The following is a 20,583-nucleotide window of genomic DNA, read 5'->3' as shown; positions in this document are numbered from 1 at the left end:
TCTTTTTATTTAACATCAACAAAGACAATTCCATAAACAGCAGGAACAAGGGGTTGGGTTGGCGGTAGCAAAACTTGACCAAGCCCAAATCCTTTTGGCTGGTCAACATGACTGGCAGTTGTCTGAAAATTATTTTGAGCCCTGAAGGTAGGAAAAAAAGAAGATCTTCGAAGAAAGCATCACTTGTAATACACAGTTTTTGGTTTACCACATTTATGTGAATGAAGTGCCACCCTTGATGAATAACATGGCACATGGTAAGAAAAGGCAATAGGCATTGCCCACCCTACCCCCCCCCCCCTCATCCCAATAAGTGCTGCAGTCCAATTTCAAATAATTACCGTATTTATTCGATTAAGTGCCCTGGGCGCTTATTAAATTTTTGGACCTTGAGAGTGGGCGCTTATTCGAGGCTGGGTGTTATTAAATTTTCGCGATTTTCAACAAAAAGAAGTCTATTTTTGTAACAAAACAAAGCAAAATTTTGACTGTTCATTGAAAGTTTTTGAAAAATAGTAAGAAAACTCGGTCATGAGGGAAGTCTTCTTAGTAGTACTTAGTCACTTTCAATAATCAATACTCCTCTTGTGCACTTCAGTTTCTTGAAAGGTGAGGGGTGGGCGCTTATTCGAGGCTGGGCGCTTATTAACTTTTCCTACCTTCAGGATGGGCGCTTATTCGAGGTTGGGCGCTTAATCGAATAAATACGGTATGCTCAACTAAAAAAACACTAGAAAGCAACTCCAAAATCAGATTTTTGATTTTTTTTTTCATATTTGTTATTTTTTAAAATAGGTGCTGTCCTTAAATGAGCACCGCATTTCAAGCCAAAAAATTCAATAGCCACTGCAGCGCTTATTCGAGTAAATACGGTAACCCTTTCATTTAACACTGGTGTCACAAACCTTAAATATGAATACAATTTAACATCGGTCCCATTGCCAGGGCACACATCCTTCATTAGTAAAATACTGAGTAAACACCTCCCGAACAAATTTAGCCTGAATGCTGACATTATGGCCAGTAGGTGGGATAGAAAGGGCATACATGCTTGAGCTATCTTGGTTCTGTCTCCAAGAGCCTGGGATGACTTCACCTGTCAAAGGATCAACTTCATCAACCAATCCCTTGGGGCAGTAGACCGTACAGGCCCTTGACGATTTCCTCAGGGTGTTGTGTAAGGTAAGGCATGCCAACACTACATCTTCAATGAACTCAGGACATATTCCCATCACAGTTAACAGCACTCTCCACCTGTTTCCAACAATACGTACCAAAAAGGTTTTCTGATATGCGGCGTGCTCGGCTGAGCCTAAAAAGAGAAAGGATTTTGTAAGTGTTGTCTGGAATTCATTACATGGTAAATACGGTAACCCCAAAAAATCCCTAGATAAAAAATTGACCCCTTAAAAATCAACAGCAAAACACGTTTGTTTGTACTTTATTCGCTGAACTACGCAGCCAAGGTACTACATACTACTACAAACCGTCAGACCATTTTTTATACCCTAAAACCTAAAAATTTATTTACCCAAAAAAATCCTTCGATCATCCCCGTCACTTAATATCCAGAGTACCCCCCCCCCCCCCCCGGGCAAATGCCCCGGCCACAACATGGGTCTGTCAGTTTAATTAGAAATCCCCATGTTGGGCATTCCGGAAAAGTGAATATGCCTAACCTATTTTAAGATCAAAATTTCATTTTAAGTGCAATGATGGAAGAAATATTGGTTAACAAAATAGATGAAACTTAATTATAATTAGTACATGAGTCATTGTCATGGTTTTTGTAACATTTTTTTAATTACAACTTCAATTCTCAGTAAAAATTAAAAATTAATATAACAACTGTAATTTTATGGAGTTTGAACCAGTTTGATGTTTTAAAATTGAATTGGGACCTTGATGCTCATATTTGAATTTTCTATGCTAAGCTGCTGTCCTATTAAGGGGGACTTGCACATACCTGTAATTAAAAATTCTTCTTTCAATGGTTAAATTCCGCTGAGGATACGGTTTCATGAGAAAGGGTCGTAGAGCAAAGGCATCGTCTCCGACCAGGACGTGCGGAACAGGGTCACTGCCGAAGGGAAGTGGCTTGGATGCTGGGATGTTCAAGCTTCCATCTTCTAAAGACTTTAACAAACCACACTTGTTCCAAACTCCGCCATCTGATATGCGGCCATTGGTTCCTATGTCGGCATACAGCACCTCGTAGTTCGGCCCAGCCACAGCCATCAAAACTATCGAGTGGGTGTGTTTATAGTTGTAATAATGTGAGCCGCAACCGGGTGGTGGACGCATCACAACATGTTTACCATCGATTGCGCCAATGCAATTAGGAAATTGCCATCTTTGCTCAAACTCCAATGCGATCGTAGCCCATTCTTCTTCAGTCGACGGGACTTTCATATTAACCGGGCCGAGAGTTTGGAAAATGGCCTGGCAAACTTCCCTGACTATGTATGAAATAGTTGCCCTGCCAATACGAAATTGATAGTGCAGGGACTTAAAACTTTCACCTGTGGCGAGGTAACGCAGAGTCAGAGTTAACCTCTCGGCTGGGCTGATGATCTTGTGCCCTCCTTGCACCTGCTTCTTGGAGATCGTTGGAGTAATTGCCGTTAAAATGTCCTGAAATGTCTCATAGTCCATCCTCATCATTTCCCGGTAACTCGCGGTGTCCTCGACACGCAACTCTTCGACAATGTTGTTAAAATACCCTTTCTCTTCTCGACGCTTAATCCATTTTCTAGTTTTACCACGCTTGGCATGAACAGTCTCTTCCTCCTCGTTAAACGTTAACATTAACAACACACTTGCGGCAGCTTTTCTCTTGCGTACCAAACTCATTGTTTCAATTTCTTAATTATCAGCTAGCCGTCGCCATGTTTGTTTACACCCCAGCTGCATTGCGTGGCTTGTCACGCAATGAAATTACGCGTCACTCTTGCCACACTCTCGTGCGACTCTTGTGCTCGTTTGGCACGAGTTGATGAGAGTCGATGAGAGTTGACGACAACTCTCATAAGAGTCAACTCTTATCGACTCTCATCCTCGTTTGGCCGGGGCTTTAAGGTTAGGGTTGGATTGTTAAGGTAGGGGTTAGATTTAGGCATAGGGTTGCAGTTTGAGCCCGGGCTAGTCACGTGACAAGCACTCCTGCCACAATAGATCACCTCTGTTGAAGTAATTGTAGCCTTGTGACTGTATTGGGCCTAAATAAAGATTCTGGTCAAGCTACACTTTTACAGTTTTACTCCTCTTACTTCGTTTTTGTGTTGTGGTCTGATGATAAAGGTTTGAGAGCTAGTGCCATAACCACCCTCCCCCCTAACTTCTTGCCCTTTGCTCAAGTTGAGCCTTTCATGTTTGAAGAGTCTTCGAATTCGAAAGATGAATGGACTGACAAAGAATATTTTTTGTTAACATTATTGTTTGTATTTTGTAGAGAATTCAAGATTCGCCTGAGAAGGGATGTTGAACTTTTCACGGATGACTTTAGAGCGGAAAACGCCGATTTTGACCCTGCCATGGTTTTAAAGGGGGATGTGGAAGGTACATCTACGTGCTCTGTCTTCGGTGATCGCTTGAACTATATAAATTTGAGATTACCGTCCATATTGTTTTAATGTGACAATTAATGCTGAATAAAACTGAACACAAGAACATGAAAAAATGCAGGTTTTGCCCTTTTAAATGTTATGAGAACCTAGATCGTTCGCATAGACCTGTTTGAACATTGCTAGTATTTTTCTGGCCTAGAATAACGTAACATTCTATGTTGGCTGACGCCGCCCGCACCTCTTTCCATTTGAGAGCATGTAGATCGGGCATCAGAGCGTATTGCGAAGTCATACAGCCAACAACAGCGTTACGTGGGTTATTTCCGATCGCAAAATCAGTAGGAACTATAACCTTTGATGTGTATATAAAAGGAAGACCACTGTTATTGAAAGGCTTTGATCTGAAAACGGGTTTGCAGTAAGGTAAAGAGATCTAAAAACTTTGTGTTTACATTCAGGGCATAGGAACTCTTTGGTCCATGGTTTTATATCTGATGATGGCGTATTTGAGGGCAAAATTCATGTAGGAAATGATGAGTATTTTGTTGAGTCAGCCAAGCAGTATTTCAAAGATGCACCTAAGGACTTCCACTCAGTTATCTACGAGAGCAGAGATGTGCATTACCCTCATGCTCATGGTGCAGGAATTGAGGTGAATGATGAAACAAAGAAGTGGATGGATGACGTAAAAAGGTAAAAGAAGTATCTTTAACCCATGGCAAACTTCAAAGGATTTGAAATTATATAAATTGCTCATCTGTCATATTTTACGCCACAAACAGGGCTGTAACTAGCAAGAGACAAGACGAGGCACTTGCCTTGTCTAGATTTTATCCCAGAATTTAAAACAATACAATACAATACAATACAATACAATACAATCTTCATTTAACGTGGTCAGCACGCTTAGCGAAAGAGTTATTAGTGTAAAAATGGAATTTGTAAACCATTATCTTAAATCATTTTGTTTTAAATTAAATCAATTAGATCAGCGGTGAAAGAAGACCTGGTAGATAAAGAACACGATGCCAAGTTTGAGCCATTCAAAAACAGATATCGCAGGGCAGTAGGAGACATTGATCCGAAGAAATTGTCTTGTACCTTAAAGATGAGGGTGAGTTGAAACGAACTAACAAAGAAACGGACGGACGGACGGACGGACGGACGGACGGACGGACGGACGGACGGACGGACGGACGGACGGACGGACGGAGGAGTGAACGACCAAATGGCCTGCTGGAAAAATGAGTTATAAATAAGTTTAAATCTGCCGCCCAAATTCATTACATTTTTAAAAACGAAAAGGATAATTTGCAGCGTGCATTACATTGTATCACATTTTTTATCTCAAGTCTCATAAAAACACGGGATTTAGAACAAACTGCGAACAGCGATTTGCAGAAGAGGGCCAAATAAAAACCCTGTCCAGTGACTTAATTAATTTAAAAATCATGGTACAAAGTCCCTTGCTGGACTTCATTTGGATTCCTTTGCTAATATTCGGCATCTGACCCCGTTGCATATGTCAAAGCCAACCGGAGAAAAGCTGACGAACTTACTCGCTTGGTGCGCCGATATGAGTTTGGTGGAGTTTTGCATTTCGAAGTGAATTAAATTATAGAGTAGATAAAGAGATGGAAATATTACGTGGAATATTTATTTTTAAATTTTTTTTTTCTAGAGGCAGTGCTGTAAAAGTGTTTCCCATGCTAAGTCCAATCGGTCAAATTCCAGTCTCAGTGCATCGCATCCCATTTTCTAAGTGACAGTTAAAAGGCAAATCCCAGAGTCTATTGTACTGCTTTAGAAACCCTCATTTAAAACAAACCAACAGACGTTCAGACACGCGACATAATACTGAGAGTGCGAACAATGTCGTCCTTCCTTGTTTTGTAGGCCGATCACCTGTTCACAGAGCGCATGGCTGGAGGTAATAAAAGGAGAGCCATGCTGCTGATGGCAGACCACGTAAACGCTGCAAATGCCGTTTATAGGAATACAGATTTTAATGGAGATGGCAAATTTGAGGGTAGGTTGGATATATTGCTACCCTTCTAGAAAAAAATTCGCCTTGCAGAAAGACATGAGAATCTCTTTCTCGCAGGATAGCATATTTACAAATATGAGTCTTTATCACAGTATTGCTGGTGAATAAGGGATGCCTCTTTGTTCTGTGGTGGTGTTTGTCCTTGAGCAACGGAGATGGTCATGTCTGCATATGTCAGCTGAGAGGATGCAGTGAGTCTGAGGTGGCTGATGAGGCCTTCTCAGGCCCGAAGAGCTCTGCAGCATCTTAGACACACGTGAGCAGTCGTAGATGCTGAGGTGCTTGTTGATGCTTGCATCTCTGGCCTAACGCACGTCAAGCTTCCTCTCTGCTCGGTCTACTTTGTCAGGCTACCAAACAACAACTACAACAACAGCAACAACAAAGGTGCAGACGAGTGCAGTTAAACAATACAAAACACGAACAAAATTGACATGATAAGAATGAATTCTTTCTTCTAGATCGATAAAAAATTGTTTTGAATCTTCATCTTAATCTTAATCTGAGGAACTTCGAGCAAGAAAGCTATACAAATATTTTCAAACCGTTTCCAGACAAATCGTGGTTGAGAGTCTGAAATAATAGAAGTGCTTTCTAGCATACAGAAAATATATCCAGAAGTTGGCAAGATTAACAGGGAACATTCCAGTTGGCATTCATGCTTCAATATAGTTATAATTAAGTTTTTCTGTTTGCTTTGCATTTGGTGGTTAAGGATAATTTCTATTCTAATTACCAGTCTACTTGGTGCAACACTGTAAGGAGAAAGTAGTTGTTTAACATTCTTGAAAGGGAATTTTTATGTTTCCTTGTTTTGGTCAGGTATTCATTTCAGGATCCAGAGAATGCGAGCCAATGACAGCTCTGATGCTGGAGATCCCAATAACCCTTATGGAGATAACAACTTTGGAGTGGAGAAGGTGCTTGAGCTCAACTCTGAGGAAAATCATGATGACGTGTGCCTGTCTTATATTTTTACCTACAGAGATTTTGCTAATGGAGTGCTTGGACTTGCTTGGGTTGGCGAGACAGGTAGATTAAATTTAATCATCAATACAGATATGTAAGCAGATAGTATTACTATAAACTCTCTACGACAGAGTTAATGCACCGTGGATTACCAAACTTTGTAACTAAACAATATATAACTTACCATGAACTTACCATGAGTACGAACAAACTTTTTATATTTCCGTGCCGTAACTGAAAAGCTTTTAGCATGTTAGTAAAGTAAAAAATTTAACCAATGAACAGAATTAATTAAATAAATAAATAAAAATACTTGATATATTTGCTAAATACACTTTGTCTGTGGCGATCGGTAGACTTAATTTCACTAGAACGATTCATCCGATCTAAGGTTACAACACTAAATTTTCGGTGGCCTCTGTCCGCCTTCATCAGAGTAAAATGTGTTTGTAATGTAATGAACTCATTTTACTCTGATGAAGGTGGACAGAGGCCACCGAAAATGTAGTGTTGTAAACTTAGATCGGATGAATCGTTCTAGTGATCTGAAGATATTTTTGCTCTTATAGAACTTTTTACTTTCACTCAAAGTATTTTACAGTTTAGTAAGGTTATTATGTAAATACATACGGTGCTGATTTTATTTAGCGCCAGGGGGACTTATTTCATATTCGGAGCTGAAGGGAACGCCCTGATTAAAGACAGGGCGCTTATCGATGCAATAACAAGGCTACAGTTACCTCACCTAAGGTGATCGAGTGTGGCAGGAGTGCTAGTCACTAGACTAGCCCAGTCCCAAACTGCAACTCTAACCCTAACCCCAACAACTACACCCTAACCCTAACCCAAAAGCCCTAGCCCTGCAACCCTAATCCAGAAAAGGTTATAGGTCAAATATTATGTACTTATTGACTGAGTGGGAGGGACGGACGGGAAAATATTTGGCTCGAGGTCAGGACGTACGGACCGAGCGCAGCGAGGTCCGTGCGTCCTGACCGAGAGCCAAATATTTTCCCGTCCGGCCCGACCTAACTCAGTCAATAAGCATTTTGTCATATGACCACTGATTTTTTTTTTGTTTTTCTTTCGTGGATACAGACGCGGCGGCCCGTTTTGCGCGCATTTTGAAAAGCCAACGGTAGCTCGCAATTTGTTTGGGAAGCCAGTAAAGTGCATTTGAACTGCGATGTGCGTAAAAAGTTTTTGAACTTCTGTTAAAATTGTCAACCAAATCTCCGAGATTTTGCTCCATTCCAAGAAGATTTAAATACGACTAAATTCCTCGTACATGATTGCAGTTAGTAGAAATTTCAAAGGAAACGTTTATGGAGGACTACAACAAAGAATTTGCACGACGTTTCGACTAGTCGTGCTCGTCTCTCAGCGAACAAGACTGAATTTAACTTGATTTAGCGACGTTTCTTCTGAGCTGTAATTCACGATTGATTTGATCGAGAGGATTAATTTATTTTCCACCAAGAAGGATTTTGTATGTTAAAAACAACATTAGATCTATAGATCTTAATCTATGAAACTACATAAAGACTTGGAAAGGGATTGTACTGACAGTTCAAGATTTTTTTCTTGGTCTTGCTTCGCTTCGTTTTCCTTCGCTTCAAGTTGTTTTGTTTACGACAGATTGTAGGATTCATGAACGTCTGCTGTTGCTGCTTAGTCCTTGAATTCGTTAGTTCCTCGACGATGTTGAGCTCTGCATGACAGTTGATGTCAAAATTGTGCTTAAAATGCTTTGTGAAAACAAGCGGTAAAACTGTGTCGTAATCAGGTTAGTCGTAAACATGTACTCGCATTTTGTTTGTTGTGATTTAAAAATTACGCAGCAGAAAGAGAAATTTGAGTTTACTTCGCATTTGCATTTTTTCTTCAATGTCAGTTTACCATGACTTCAAACCAGGATACGTCTTTGTCCGATTTTGTTGTTTATTGTCGGCTTTTATTTCAATTTAATTGTTGTTGTCAGGAGTATTTCTTCATAATTGCCAAGTTTAAACGCGTTTTGTTTAATTTTTGCGCCTGCAAACGACATCGCTTTCTAGATAGTAAAGTTTTTATAAACATGTTGGACATTTTTTGCTTTTTAGAAAAATCTTAACTATCGTTCATCTGAATTCAAAGTTGTGGAATCAACTGGTTCCAATTTGGGGCCGTACGCTTTTCCATTAGGGCCGTACGGCTTTTTATTTCAAAGGTACTGAGATTTACTCATGAAAATCGTAGGGAGTAAAAATCGTACTGATTCAGAGCTTAGCCAATCAGGAGCACGAACGACAAAATTTCACTGTGAAAAAATATCGTTCGTCCAATTAGCAACGCGAACGACGAATTTTCACTGGTGATGAATGAACGTATTGAAGGAAACGTCATCCCACAGCCGTTGCCGACAAGAAAACTAAGGATGGGCCGATACTGGTTTTTCAAAACGATACGATATCGATACGATATTTGCCTTTTTTCTCGATATCGATCTCGATATCGATATTATGACGTCATTTCCATCCTGATGTCATTGGTTTGTCACGTGACCATACAAAGGACAGACCTGGCATTATAAATGTTAGCCAAGAATGCTGATTTTGGTCTTTGTGTTTCACTGTTGCATCAGCAATGTGTGGACATTAAGTCAAGGCAAGAAAAATTCAATTATTGACAAGAACATCAATATTTCTTTGAGCAAAATTGTATTTTTCAACCGCAGGTGCTGATCAGAAGACCGCAGGCTCAGGTCACGTGTGCAGTATCGAAAGCGTATCGAAAGTGCGATATTTTTCGAAAGTATCGATACTTTTCAAAATTGTCAAAATATCGATGTATCGAATATTTGGTATCGAGTATCGGCCCATCCTTAAAGAAAACCCGCGCTTTGAAAAATGGCCGATGGAAGGTTTGCTTCTGTTTCTTCAGTTGAAGAATTTATTTTAGAACAGGAAAACAAAAAAAAAAAAACGCTCAAAAAACTGACCGAGCTGTAAAATTGCTTGGAAGATTTTTGATAACGAAGAACGAAGACAGAAAAATAGAAGATATTCCGGCTGTTGAGCTGAATGAATTAATCAGCCAATTCATCATTGCCGTCTGCACCAAAGATGGACTTAAATACGAGCCGACTTCTCTTTGAAGTTTCGTGGCTAGCTTCGAAAGACATCTGAAGAAAAAGAGCTATTCTGTAAGCATAATCAACGACTTGGTGTTTGAGAAAACCAGGAAAGTTCTACAGTCTAAACAAAAGCAGCTAAAAAGCAAGGAAAAGGAAATAATACGAAAGCGTCGGTAGCTTTGACAAGCGAAGAGTTGAAAATATCAGTTGTGCGAGAAGGGTTTGTTTGGTATGTGTAGTCCCGAGGCACTTATAAACACGCCCTGGCTAAACAACACTCTTCACTTCGGACTCCGTGGGTGCCAAGAACATCGTGATATGTGCTGGGGAGTAAGCTACTGAAAACGGCAAGCGGTCGAGTACTTGGAGTTCAATGAAAGACAAACACAAACTAGAACGGGATCAGACTGCAGCGATGTCAGAACCGTACCGCCGAAAATGTTTGCGACCGACGGAAAATAAATTGACTGAAATAAATTGTGATTTATCTTCTTGACTTAACTTTGTTATTGGCATGGCTTCCTTTATTAACAGACATTTGACTTAACTTAAAAATTTTGAATGCTGCAGATCTTTGATTTATTACTCAGTTGTTGAGCACTTGAATGGTTTTACAGTGTCATTTATTTGTGCAAATAAATTTGTCTACTCAGTATCACGGAAAAGAAAATCTCAGTACCTGTGAAGTAAACATATTACAGCATGGAAAATGCTTTGTACGATTTTTATTCACTCGATACGTATCAGAAAACTCACTCGTTCGCTACGCTCACTCGTTCGTTTTCTGACACTACTCAACTCGTGAATAAAAATCGTACGCGCGCATTTTCCATGAAGTAATCTCTATTTCCGGCCCTGCTAGAGCGAGGCGTACGGCCCTCATACGGGACTTTTTTTTCATATGGGTTTCCATGGAAATTGCGCGCGGGTCCGTACGGGTCATATGATAAAACCCTAGCTTTCACTCTTTGACGTCATAAGTTGAATTTAAATATAATTTAACAAATTTTCCGCGATGTAATAAAACATTTTTCAACTAACGGGAGGAAATGATCATTTAGTTCTATGTCTCATCAGGTGGAGCTGCTGGTGGAATTTGTGAAAAAGCAACAACATTCAGAGATGGGAAAAAGAAAAGCCTAAATACAGGAGTTGTTACGTTTGTCAATTATAACAGAAAATTGCCAAAGAAGATCTCTCAAATCGCTTTTGTGCATCAAACTGGCCACAACTTTGGCGCAATGGTAAGTCTAGAAAGCGATTGTTCCTTAAAAATAACATTATTTCTTTTAACAACAAGCAGATTTTCAACGCTGATGTTTTTTGAAATTAGAAGGTAATGGCTTTAAGATTTTCAGAAATGTAATAATTTTTTAAGCTCGACGCTGCTTAGAATTTTAAGCTCTATTAAGTCGCTTTTGTTGTAAATGTTTCGTTTCAAACTTTGTGTTAAGGTGGATTTCCACTGTCGCGTTTTTGTTGACGCACGTTAACGTACGTAGAAATTGTAAACGTACGTAAAAATGAAATTTTACGCGCGCGATTACGTACGCGCGTCGAATTTACGTTGGCCAATTTCCAATGCCAGGTTTTTTCTTGGTATTTACGTACGTTACACGCACGTATACGCACGTAGTGTTCGCGAGTGTTTTCAAAAAGTTAAACTGAGTTCAACTTTTTTCGCGGCTGTCTGCGGTTACAAAGCGATTTATAATTACCCAATCATACTTTTGGATTTTGTCACATGACACCATTTACCACGTGGAAAACCATTTTGTTTTAAATCGTCGTCGATTTACATGGGAAAACATTCAGATGTAGAAGCACTTCTCATCGAGAAAGTCCGAACATTTCCAGCAATAATCTATAGAACTGACTACAGAACCAAATTAAACGAACGCAGTAGTGAAAGAAAACGCTTTACGTCACATCACGTAGGCTTTGAACCGGTAATCCGGGAAGGTCGCCTCAAATCTTTTTTTACTTGATGTTGTCTTTCGGAAGTATTTATAAGATGCCTCTTGGTCATATTCACGCATTTCTTTTACTAGCGTGTGGTACAAAGTGTTTTCTTGGCAGCCATGTTGAAAGAGTCAAACAGGAAGATATTTGCATAAAAATGTTAATGATTTTTTCTCCAAAGGAAAAACAATTTATTGTTTCACTTCTCCAATATGGCCGCCAATAACACACTCTATTCACCAACTTGATAATTCAGGATGGCGGGCATTTACGTACGTTCAACGCACGTAAAAAAGAAACGCTTTTCATTACTTTTTACGCGACAGTGGGAATTTGCCTACGTATCTTCTTTTACGCACGTTTTACGTACGTAAATATTTACGCGTCAGTGGAAATCCACCTTAAGTTTTATTTGATTTTGACGCGCAAATGATCTGTAAACGTTTTGTAAAAAAAATTAAATTGTTCATCTACACGGATCAGAAACGATAACAATATCGCCTTCGCAAATCACGGACTGCAGAAAATAATACTGCAAACAACTCAAAACTAAAAAACAAGTAAAACTGTTTTACGACACTGCACACCAAAACATATATATAATAAGCAATTTATTACCCAGCTGCTATATTTTACTTGTTTTTTTTCTTAACCCTCGTACGCGTTATTTTAAAGTCGTACACGAATATTTACACCAAAACATTTTAGGTTTTGTTGCGAGTTTTTGTCCCCTTAGGCGAGGTTTATTTTTGATTTTATGCGTAACACAACAACTTCCAATATGGCGGTTCTTAGCTCACTTATTTTGCACGTGTTCCCGGGAATCCGTAAGCGCATTCGCGACTGTTCCACTACCGCTTTTCATGGAGTACTTTCTCCATGTCAGTTACTTGATTTGAGACTATTTCCATCGCACATTACTTAACAAAAAAGAAGGAATAAATTTCAGTATCTATATAAAATTCTCGCCTCGCAAAATACCACAAATAAAATAAATAAAAATAAAACAGGCAAACAAGAGAAAACAAACAACGAGTAAAACCACTCAGCGACAACACTACGCACCAAAACATATCTCAATCCTAGCCAGCAACCTTAACTTTTAATAGAAGGCTTGAAGTCAAGGAAGGTTTGGTAACTTGCCGATGCTCTGGGCTATCCGCTGTTGCCCAGCTGGTGAGTAGCCGTCAAAAGCTGGGAGATGCATGGGGAGGGTGTCACTTTTGACTGCTGGGCCTAGCTAAGTTCTGGCTCCTTTAAGCATGTTTGTGTGAATGCCTTGCATTGTGTAGTCTGTGAATATTTTGAATGACACCGGTCGAGGGTTCCCTGTATAGAAGGCACCGTGCCGGTCTGGCAGCTGTCAGCTGGGTTCGTGACGTGACAACCTTCCAGCCTGGAGGGAGGGCAAGGGACTTGTAGTAGCCCTGAGTGTTTTGGGTGGTGGGCGCCAGATCTTTGGAAAATCGATCAGATATATGTTATAATTAATTAATTATCAACCTGCTCTATTTTACTCGCTTGCTTTTTTCTTTATGAGTGTGTGCGTTAAAATTTAGTATGCCTAATGTTGGAGCCGTAAGCGAATATTCACGCAAAAACACCATGCCAAAACGTTTTCCGCGGTTTCTTGCGAGTTACCTCAGTTCAGACCTCTCTAACACACATTGCTTACCAGAAACGAAGCGGGAATTTCATTTATAAAGGCGTGTTTACGCGGCAAAGAAATATAGGCACGGACCCATCACAAAAATGGACCTGACCACTTTTGTATAGAAACAGTCAAATCAAAACGGGGCCATTTGGCGCGTTTACACGACAGAGAAAACTGGGTACGGACCAGTCAAAAAATTGGTCCGGACTGACCACTTTTCTAGAAAAACATGACACGGCAGTCAAATCAAAACATGCAGGGCCATAGGCATCTATAGACCCGTTTTGATTTGACTCTTTCTCTACAAGATTGTCATGCAGGTCCCACCCAAATTTTTAAAGGGTCCGTACTCAGTTTTCTCTGTCGTGTAAACGCGCCTTCATGTATCTACATAAAATTAGTACCCTATTTTGCACTGCAACAATCATCGCATCGCATTTAAGACTTGGGGATAAAATTCGGCGACGCGACAAGTGTCGCATCGTAAACTAAGTACATTCTGGGTGAGTGGGTGGGTTAACCACCCACAACAAAATCCCAGCGACATTCTTTTTTTTTTTTTTTTTTTTTTTAATTGCAAGACACAAACAAATTACATTACATAACATTAGATTACATTACAGTAAGAAGCACTACTTACAACCATTACTTACATTACTTAACTGCATCACTTACATTATAAAGCTTACACAAGGGCGCTACTTACATTACTCTACTTAACAATGCTCTGCTTACAATATGGTGCTTAGATTACTTATACATTGGTGTTTACAACAGTTACATTTATTCGAAGAACGTTTACGATAACGATAGCAAAAGTGAACTTACATCTAAGATTGAATATAATTGTCCAGAAAAAAAAAAGAGAGAAGGAGCAAAGATAAATTACAGAATTTTACCCCATAAAGACAAAAATATTTGCAGTTTGTTATTGGCTGTGAAACTTTGTTTTAATATTTGTATATGGATCTGAAGGCGGAGGAGAAAGCTTTCAAAACATAGTTTGCCGTCGCATGAGCTTGTTGAGAAGATGTGGTACTTCGCAATGAGGAGAGTGACATTAAGTGCCTGCTTGTTTTGGATATTGACATTCTACCATCAACCAGCTGGTTACCTATTGCACTTGTTATGTTTCCTCTGCCGCTGCACTTGAACAACGTCAATTTATTCAGCGATGGTTTGTGGTGCTCATATGCGATGTCGATAATTTATGCAGTGCGAATAGCGAAGAATCACAATGTTCGTATGGCCAATTATTACTTATTATTTCTCTTTTCTTGCAGCATGACAATACTCAGGAATGTGCCCCTGGAGGAAGTGAGGGGAATTACATCATGTTTGCAAGAGCCACTAGTGGAGATAAACGGAACAATCGGCTCTTTTCACCATGTAGCAGGGAGAAAATGAATGCTGTGATGGATGTCAAGGGAAGATGTGATCAAGACAAATGCTGCTTTCAAGGTAAAAAATTGATCGAGTGTAGCTAGCCTCCTCCTCCGACTCCTCCACAGATAGCTTTTAGACTCATCGTTGGTTATTAAGTGCGAAAGCAGACTCTGTATACTTTCATCATGTAAATTTGTACATGGTGCACTAAATGGTTGCCACGGCTTAGTAAAAAGCTGGCAACCCACTATCTGGTCAGGAAAATTATGAATTTATCATTAAAGGCATGCGCAGGTAATCAAAGGCTCTTCGAGCAACCTCATGGTAAATCGATGAAGTGCCGGCCTTTGCATTTTTTTCCAAATAAGCGTCCAATAATGAAACAACCTCACTTTATTTGCCTTTGAATGTTATATTTTTCTATAGGAGTTGCGTCTATAATGGTTCGTGCTCTCGGGCTTCGTAGCGCGAATTCAATTTTTTCACCACCAAAATATTACGTGCAACCTTTGATCCTCTTTAGCATTAAGTAAATATGTTTACTTTTCTGTCGGTATGTATTGCGTTATTTTAGAGCAGGGGATGAAATTCGCAAGATAGTCCAGTCAACTTAGTATTACACCCAAAACAAATTGCAACAAAAATTAAACATGCCTTATTCGACTTTGCATATGTTGAGGAATAACATACTAAAAGTCACCGTGAATCGGAGTTTTGGAACCTCGTCTTTTTTGCGATATTTGAACTACAATGAAAGATGAGAAATTTAATTTATGCATAAATAATGTGATTTTTACAAGTAACATTGAAGGGTCCTTATCGACAGAAATAATCAAGCTAGCAAAACCAAACAACGACAAGCCAACAAATCAGTTTACAAAAAATGTAGCAGTTATTACTTATCCTATTTATTGCGTGAAATGACATTACTATTCTGCCCTTTTTGGTACCTTAGAGAACGTACTACCAGCGGCCGGATTCTGGCATAGATGCAAGTATAGTAACAACGTTCGCTAATCGGATATTTCATTAAAAAGCTGAGTTTTCTTCAAACATTAAAGATACTGAAAACTGATAAAGTATAATTATACCTTTTTGATGAAAGAATAAACGCTGGTCAAAAATGTTACCGTCTGATAACTAGAATTGCGGCAAACACTTATGGCGGGAGTCTTGGATGAAACCCTTACCATAATCTGTCAGAAAACGTAATGCGTAAATTTGCTCCCCCAAAACCCTTTCTGCTTATTGGAAGGTGCCTATAATTACAAAAATCAACACTGATTGATCTTTGCAAAAGTTCCCCGAGTGACTGAGCCGTCACAGACGCCGGGGACACAACCCCGGCGTAACTATGGGCACGCCTCCATCTCTGCACTTAATTCTTTTACAAAAGGATGAACAAATTCTTTCAGGAGTAGCAGAATGATTTTGGACAAAAGAAAAAGGGTTAAAACATTTGGAAAAAGTTTGGTAACAACCTGTAAATGACTTGATAAACACGAATTCAAACTTTGAATTCAAACAACAACAACAAACAACAATTTTATTCACCCTAAATATTTACAAAAGGAAAAGACATATACAGTAGAACCCCGGTAACTCGAACTCTGAAGGGAAACGAAAAACAGTTCGAGTTAGCGGGGTTTCGAGTTATCGGGTTCGATTGAATAAGACTAAAAGGTGGGTTCAAATCCAAGGGAAATGAAAGTTTGTTCGAGTTAGCGGGGTCGAACTCTGAAGGGAAACGAAAAACAGTTCGAGTTAGCGGGGTTTCGAGTTATCGGGTTCGATTGAATAAGACTAAAAGGTGGGTTCAAATCCAAGGGAAATGAAAGTTTGTTCGAGTTAGCGGGGTTGTTCGAGTTACCGGGGTTCTACTGTATATGGTATTAATAAATAATTAAGGGTCTGGTGGCCTGAAAAAACTGAAGAGTTTAAAAGGGTAGGCAGCCAGTGACAAGTATGGTATCACTCTATCCACTCAATATTAGCATTTGTATACAGCCACGTCAAATGCTATACAGTTTTGTACGCCAATCGTCACATTTGTTCAACCACTGCGGTGGAAAGCATTAACTCATCAACAGACACGCCTTTTTCTCACTGTTTTAAAATCCTTTAAAAATAAATAAATAAATAAATTTTTCAACAGGATTAACCCATCAGTACTTTGGAGTACTGTTATCTTAGGGGTCCTGTAAGATATTAAAATTTAAAAAGATGACTTACAAAGTTTAAAAAAAGTTTAGAAATGTTAAAAAAACAACGGTTAAAAAAAAAAAAAAAAAAACTTATGAATAAAAATTACAAATAAAAAATGTTCTATAACGTTTTGTTTAAAAAGAAGTCTAGAGTTTAATTTTTTCATGTCCGACGGTAAACAATTAAAAACACTGAGGGCTGGGGATGGAAACCGATGGAAGGTAATTAAAGAAAGCATGGTTCCTGCATGTGCAGTTGAACACGAAGTCACTTAAAGCGTACTTGTTAAAAGCAAAACGGGTGCAGTGTATTAGCTTACTTCGCCCAGGTGTTGTTGTAGAAAGTTGCACTGAGGATCTGTGAGACGTGAAAGTTCGAGCTCATTTCAGCTTATGTATTTGTTAATTAAGAAATGATCTTTTCCGTAAAAGCCACTGCAACAGCGTTAGGGCGGGCGGTTTTGTCTGTTCAGAACATTTCGATAATATTGGACCTTAAATCCTAATGTAGAGTGGATATAGAGTGATACCAAACTTGTCACTGTGGTTTAAATCAATTTTGAATTCATGTTTATAAATAATTTTAAGTCATTTGCAGGTTGTTACCAAAATTTTTCCAAATTTTTTAACCCTTTTTCTTTTGTCCAAAATCATTCTGCTACTCCTGAAAGAATTTGTTCATCCTTTTGTAAAAGAATTAAGTGCAGAGATTGAGGCGTGCCCATAGTTACGCCGGGGTTGTGTCCCCGGCGTCTGTGACGGCTCAGTCACTCGGGGGACTTTTGCAAAGATCAATCAGTGTTGATTCTCGTAATTATAGGCACCTTCCAATAAGCAGAAAGGGTTTTGGGGGAGCAAATTTACGCATTACGTTTTCTGACAGATTATGTTAAGGGTTTCATCCAAGACTCCCGCCATAATTGTTTGCCGCAATTCTAGTTATCAGACGGTAACTTTTTTGACCAGCGTTTATTCTTTCATCAAAAAGGTATAATTATACTTTATCAGTTTTCACTGTCTTTAATTTTTGAAGAAAACTCAGCTTTTTAATGAAATATCCGATTAGCGAACGTTGTTACCATACTTGCATCTATGCCAGAATCCGGCCGCTGGTAGTACGTTCTCTAAGGTACCAAAAAGGGCAGAATAGTAATGTCATTTCACGCAATAAATAGGATAAGTAATAACTGCTACTTTTTTTGTAAACTGATTTGTTGGCTTGTCGTTGTTTGGTTTTGCTAGCTTGATTATTTCTGTCGATAAGGACCCTTCAATGTTACTTGTAAAAATCACATTACTTATGCATAAATTAAATTTCTCATCTTTCATTGTAGTTCAAATATCACAAAAAAAGACGAGGTTCCAATACTCCGATTCACGGTGACTTTTAGTATGTTATTCCTCAATATATGCAAAGTCGAATAAGGCATGTTTAATTTTTGTTGCAATTTGTTTTGGGTTGGACAACGAAATGGCTTATATTGACTGGACTAAGATGCGTCCGAGCACGTTGTGTTGCCACTTGACTCAAAAAGATGAAAAACGGGTGACGTGAAACGAGATGACGTGACGCGAAACAAAAAGTGCTGCATGGATCTCGTGTTTCTTGTGGGCTGAAATGTTTATAAAAATACGTCACATGGCAAGCGTAGCTGCATGTAGCTTATAGCTGCTATCAGTACTGTCACAATCTCACTTCGTTTGCCTTTGAATGTTTTCTTGCGTGAATGGTTCATTGATAGCTCTTAAGCTTCGTAGCGCGAATTGTATTCTTTTTTACCACCATTATAGTGTCTTTCGTATTTTGAAATTTGTTCTGTAAATAACGTGAAAAGGAGAGACCCAACGAATTGTTGGATAACAGTTTGTTTCAGATTGACATGTGCTGAATCGTGTTTCAGGGACCAATCTGTGAGCGCGTTTACCATTTAATGCATAAAATAATTGCTTTATATTAAAACGAAGTGAATGAGTGAGTGAGTGAGTGAGTGAGCGAGCGAGCGAGTGTGTGAAGTCGAGATTCGTTTCAATACCTCATTACAATGAGGCAAAAACTACAATGATTATAATAAATTATACCGCCCGTTGCCGGAAGCAATGACCACTGTTATTTGTCGTAAATTAAGAAGTTCAATTATACAATCTACATTTTATATCAGACAACTTGTGTTGCTCATTAACTTAATCTACCTGTTGTACAGGTTTGGAATAAATTCTTCTGTTACGTTGTGACGTTAGTTGAAAAGGAAACAAAGTTTACATGTTAATCGTCACCATCAGTAAGAGGACAGATGGCTAATAATGGCTTGCACACTTCAACGAACCGTTCCGCACTTAGCCACATAGTCCACCGTGCACATGTCTTCAGTTACAGTAAATATGTTTTGGTTTCTCTGTAGATACCCAAGGAGCCATCTGCGGTAACATGATTGTGGAGAGAGGTGAAGAGTGTGACTGTGGTTATGTTGAAGATGACTCATGCAAGAAGGATATATGTTGTCAAGGTAGCGACGGATTCAGGGGCTGCAAACTTTATCCAGGAAAAAAATGCAGGTTGGTGAAATTTCATTTGTTATATTCAGTACAGTTTGTTTCTTATTTTTGTATAGTACTACAAGCATAAGGTGGGGTTGGATGGTATAGTGCATTGGGAACTTCGAATTGGTGAAATTCAGATGGAACATCAGTGGTCGAGTGCAGAAATGTGACACGAATTGATTAAAATCACGTCACTAAAAATCACATCCAACTACTTGCTGGCAGATATGATTGTTGAAAACTCGACCATTGCGATCATCCACTTACCGTATACAGCATTTTCAGCGAGTATCGTCCTTGTTGCGAGCCCAAGAGAGGCCCGCAACCCTAACTTGACAGTGATCAGCGGATTCCGTATCACGTGTAGGCACCACATTTTCAACAGGGCCGTTTTAAATCGGAAGTTGAAAATTTGTTCTTCCACCAAGAACGATCAGAATGCGAAAAAATGTGTCAATCCGGCACAACAGATTGTCACATAAGATCAAAGCTTCTGTCGCATGGAAGATTGCAAACATTACGTTTTGCAGACGTTGTTTAAGCGCTGCTTTTTGGAAGATTGCTGTGTTTTTATCTACATTGTCTGTTGTTCAAGCGCTGCTTTGCACCAGTACCTCTGCCCATTGCCCACATCTTAAACACAAGGCTCTTTAGGCCCACACTTTCTAACCTGTGGTTACCACTAGTTACAATCATTGACAGCAGTATGAACTACCACCCATTGTAGGCTTAATGCCAGTTAGATGTGTATACAGGTAACATATAAGGATTATATTCTGCTGACTGATTATAATCGTTTGTAATTTATTTACAGCCCAAGTCAAGGTCTTTGCTGCAGTGATATGTGCACCCCCCGGAGTACAACCTTTTTGTGTCTAAATGAAACAGAATGCGCGAATAGCTCCTACTGCAAGTATCCTTTTTAAATATACTTTAATCTCTTAACATGGACTACACATGAAACACAATTTTGGTGAAATTCAGCTAGAAATTAACGAACAAATTGTTGCTTGTGATGACACTTTTTTCAGGCTTATTAGCTTGAGCTATGCATGTAATCCAAGAAATAATATATAGGGAGGTTCGATTAACTTCAAACAGTTAACTTCTGTAGAACATGTGCTTACCTCTTTACATACAGT

The 20,583-nt window shown here is 39.1% G+C and overlaps 1 protein-coding gene across 1 annotated transcript in view; it reads left to right on the top strand.

The window, feature by feature from the left end:
• Positions 1 to 20,583, top strand: part of LOC144644646 (disintegrin and metalloproteinase domain-containing protein 10-like) — a 35,902-nt gene that overhangs the window by 4,803 nt on the left and 10,516 nt on the right. Inside the window, exons 3-11 of the mRNA XM_078504177.1 lie at positions 3,452 to 3,558; positions 4,025 to 4,259; positions 4,554 to 4,680; positions 5,463 to 5,595; positions 6,436 to 6,645; positions 10,775 to 10,941; positions 14,597 to 14,774; positions 19,303 to 19,456; positions 20,256 to 20,354. Coding sequence (XP_078360303.1) covers positions 3,452 to 3,558; positions 4,025 to 4,259; positions 4,554 to 4,680; positions 5,463 to 5,595; positions 6,436 to 6,645; positions 10,775 to 10,941; positions 14,597 to 14,774; positions 19,303 to 19,456; positions 20,256 to 20,354 — 1,410 coding nt within the window. The remainder of the gene's footprint in view (positions 1 to 3,451; positions 3,559 to 4,024; positions 4,260 to 4,553; positions 4,681 to 5,462; positions 5,596 to 6,435; positions 6,646 to 10,774; positions 10,942 to 14,596; positions 14,775 to 19,302; positions 19,457 to 20,255; positions 20,355 to 20,583) is intronic.

Source organism: Oculina patagonica, chromosome 2 (genome assembly GCF_052425735.1).
Source record: "Oculina patagonica isolate OP01 chromosome 2, crgOcupat, whole genome shotgun sequence".
NCBI classification, from domain to species: domain Eukaryota; kingdom Metazoa; phylum Cnidaria; class Anthozoa; order Scleractinia; family Oculinidae; genus Oculina; species Oculina patagonica.
This window is presented reverse-complemented; position numbering and strand designations above follow the sequence as displayed.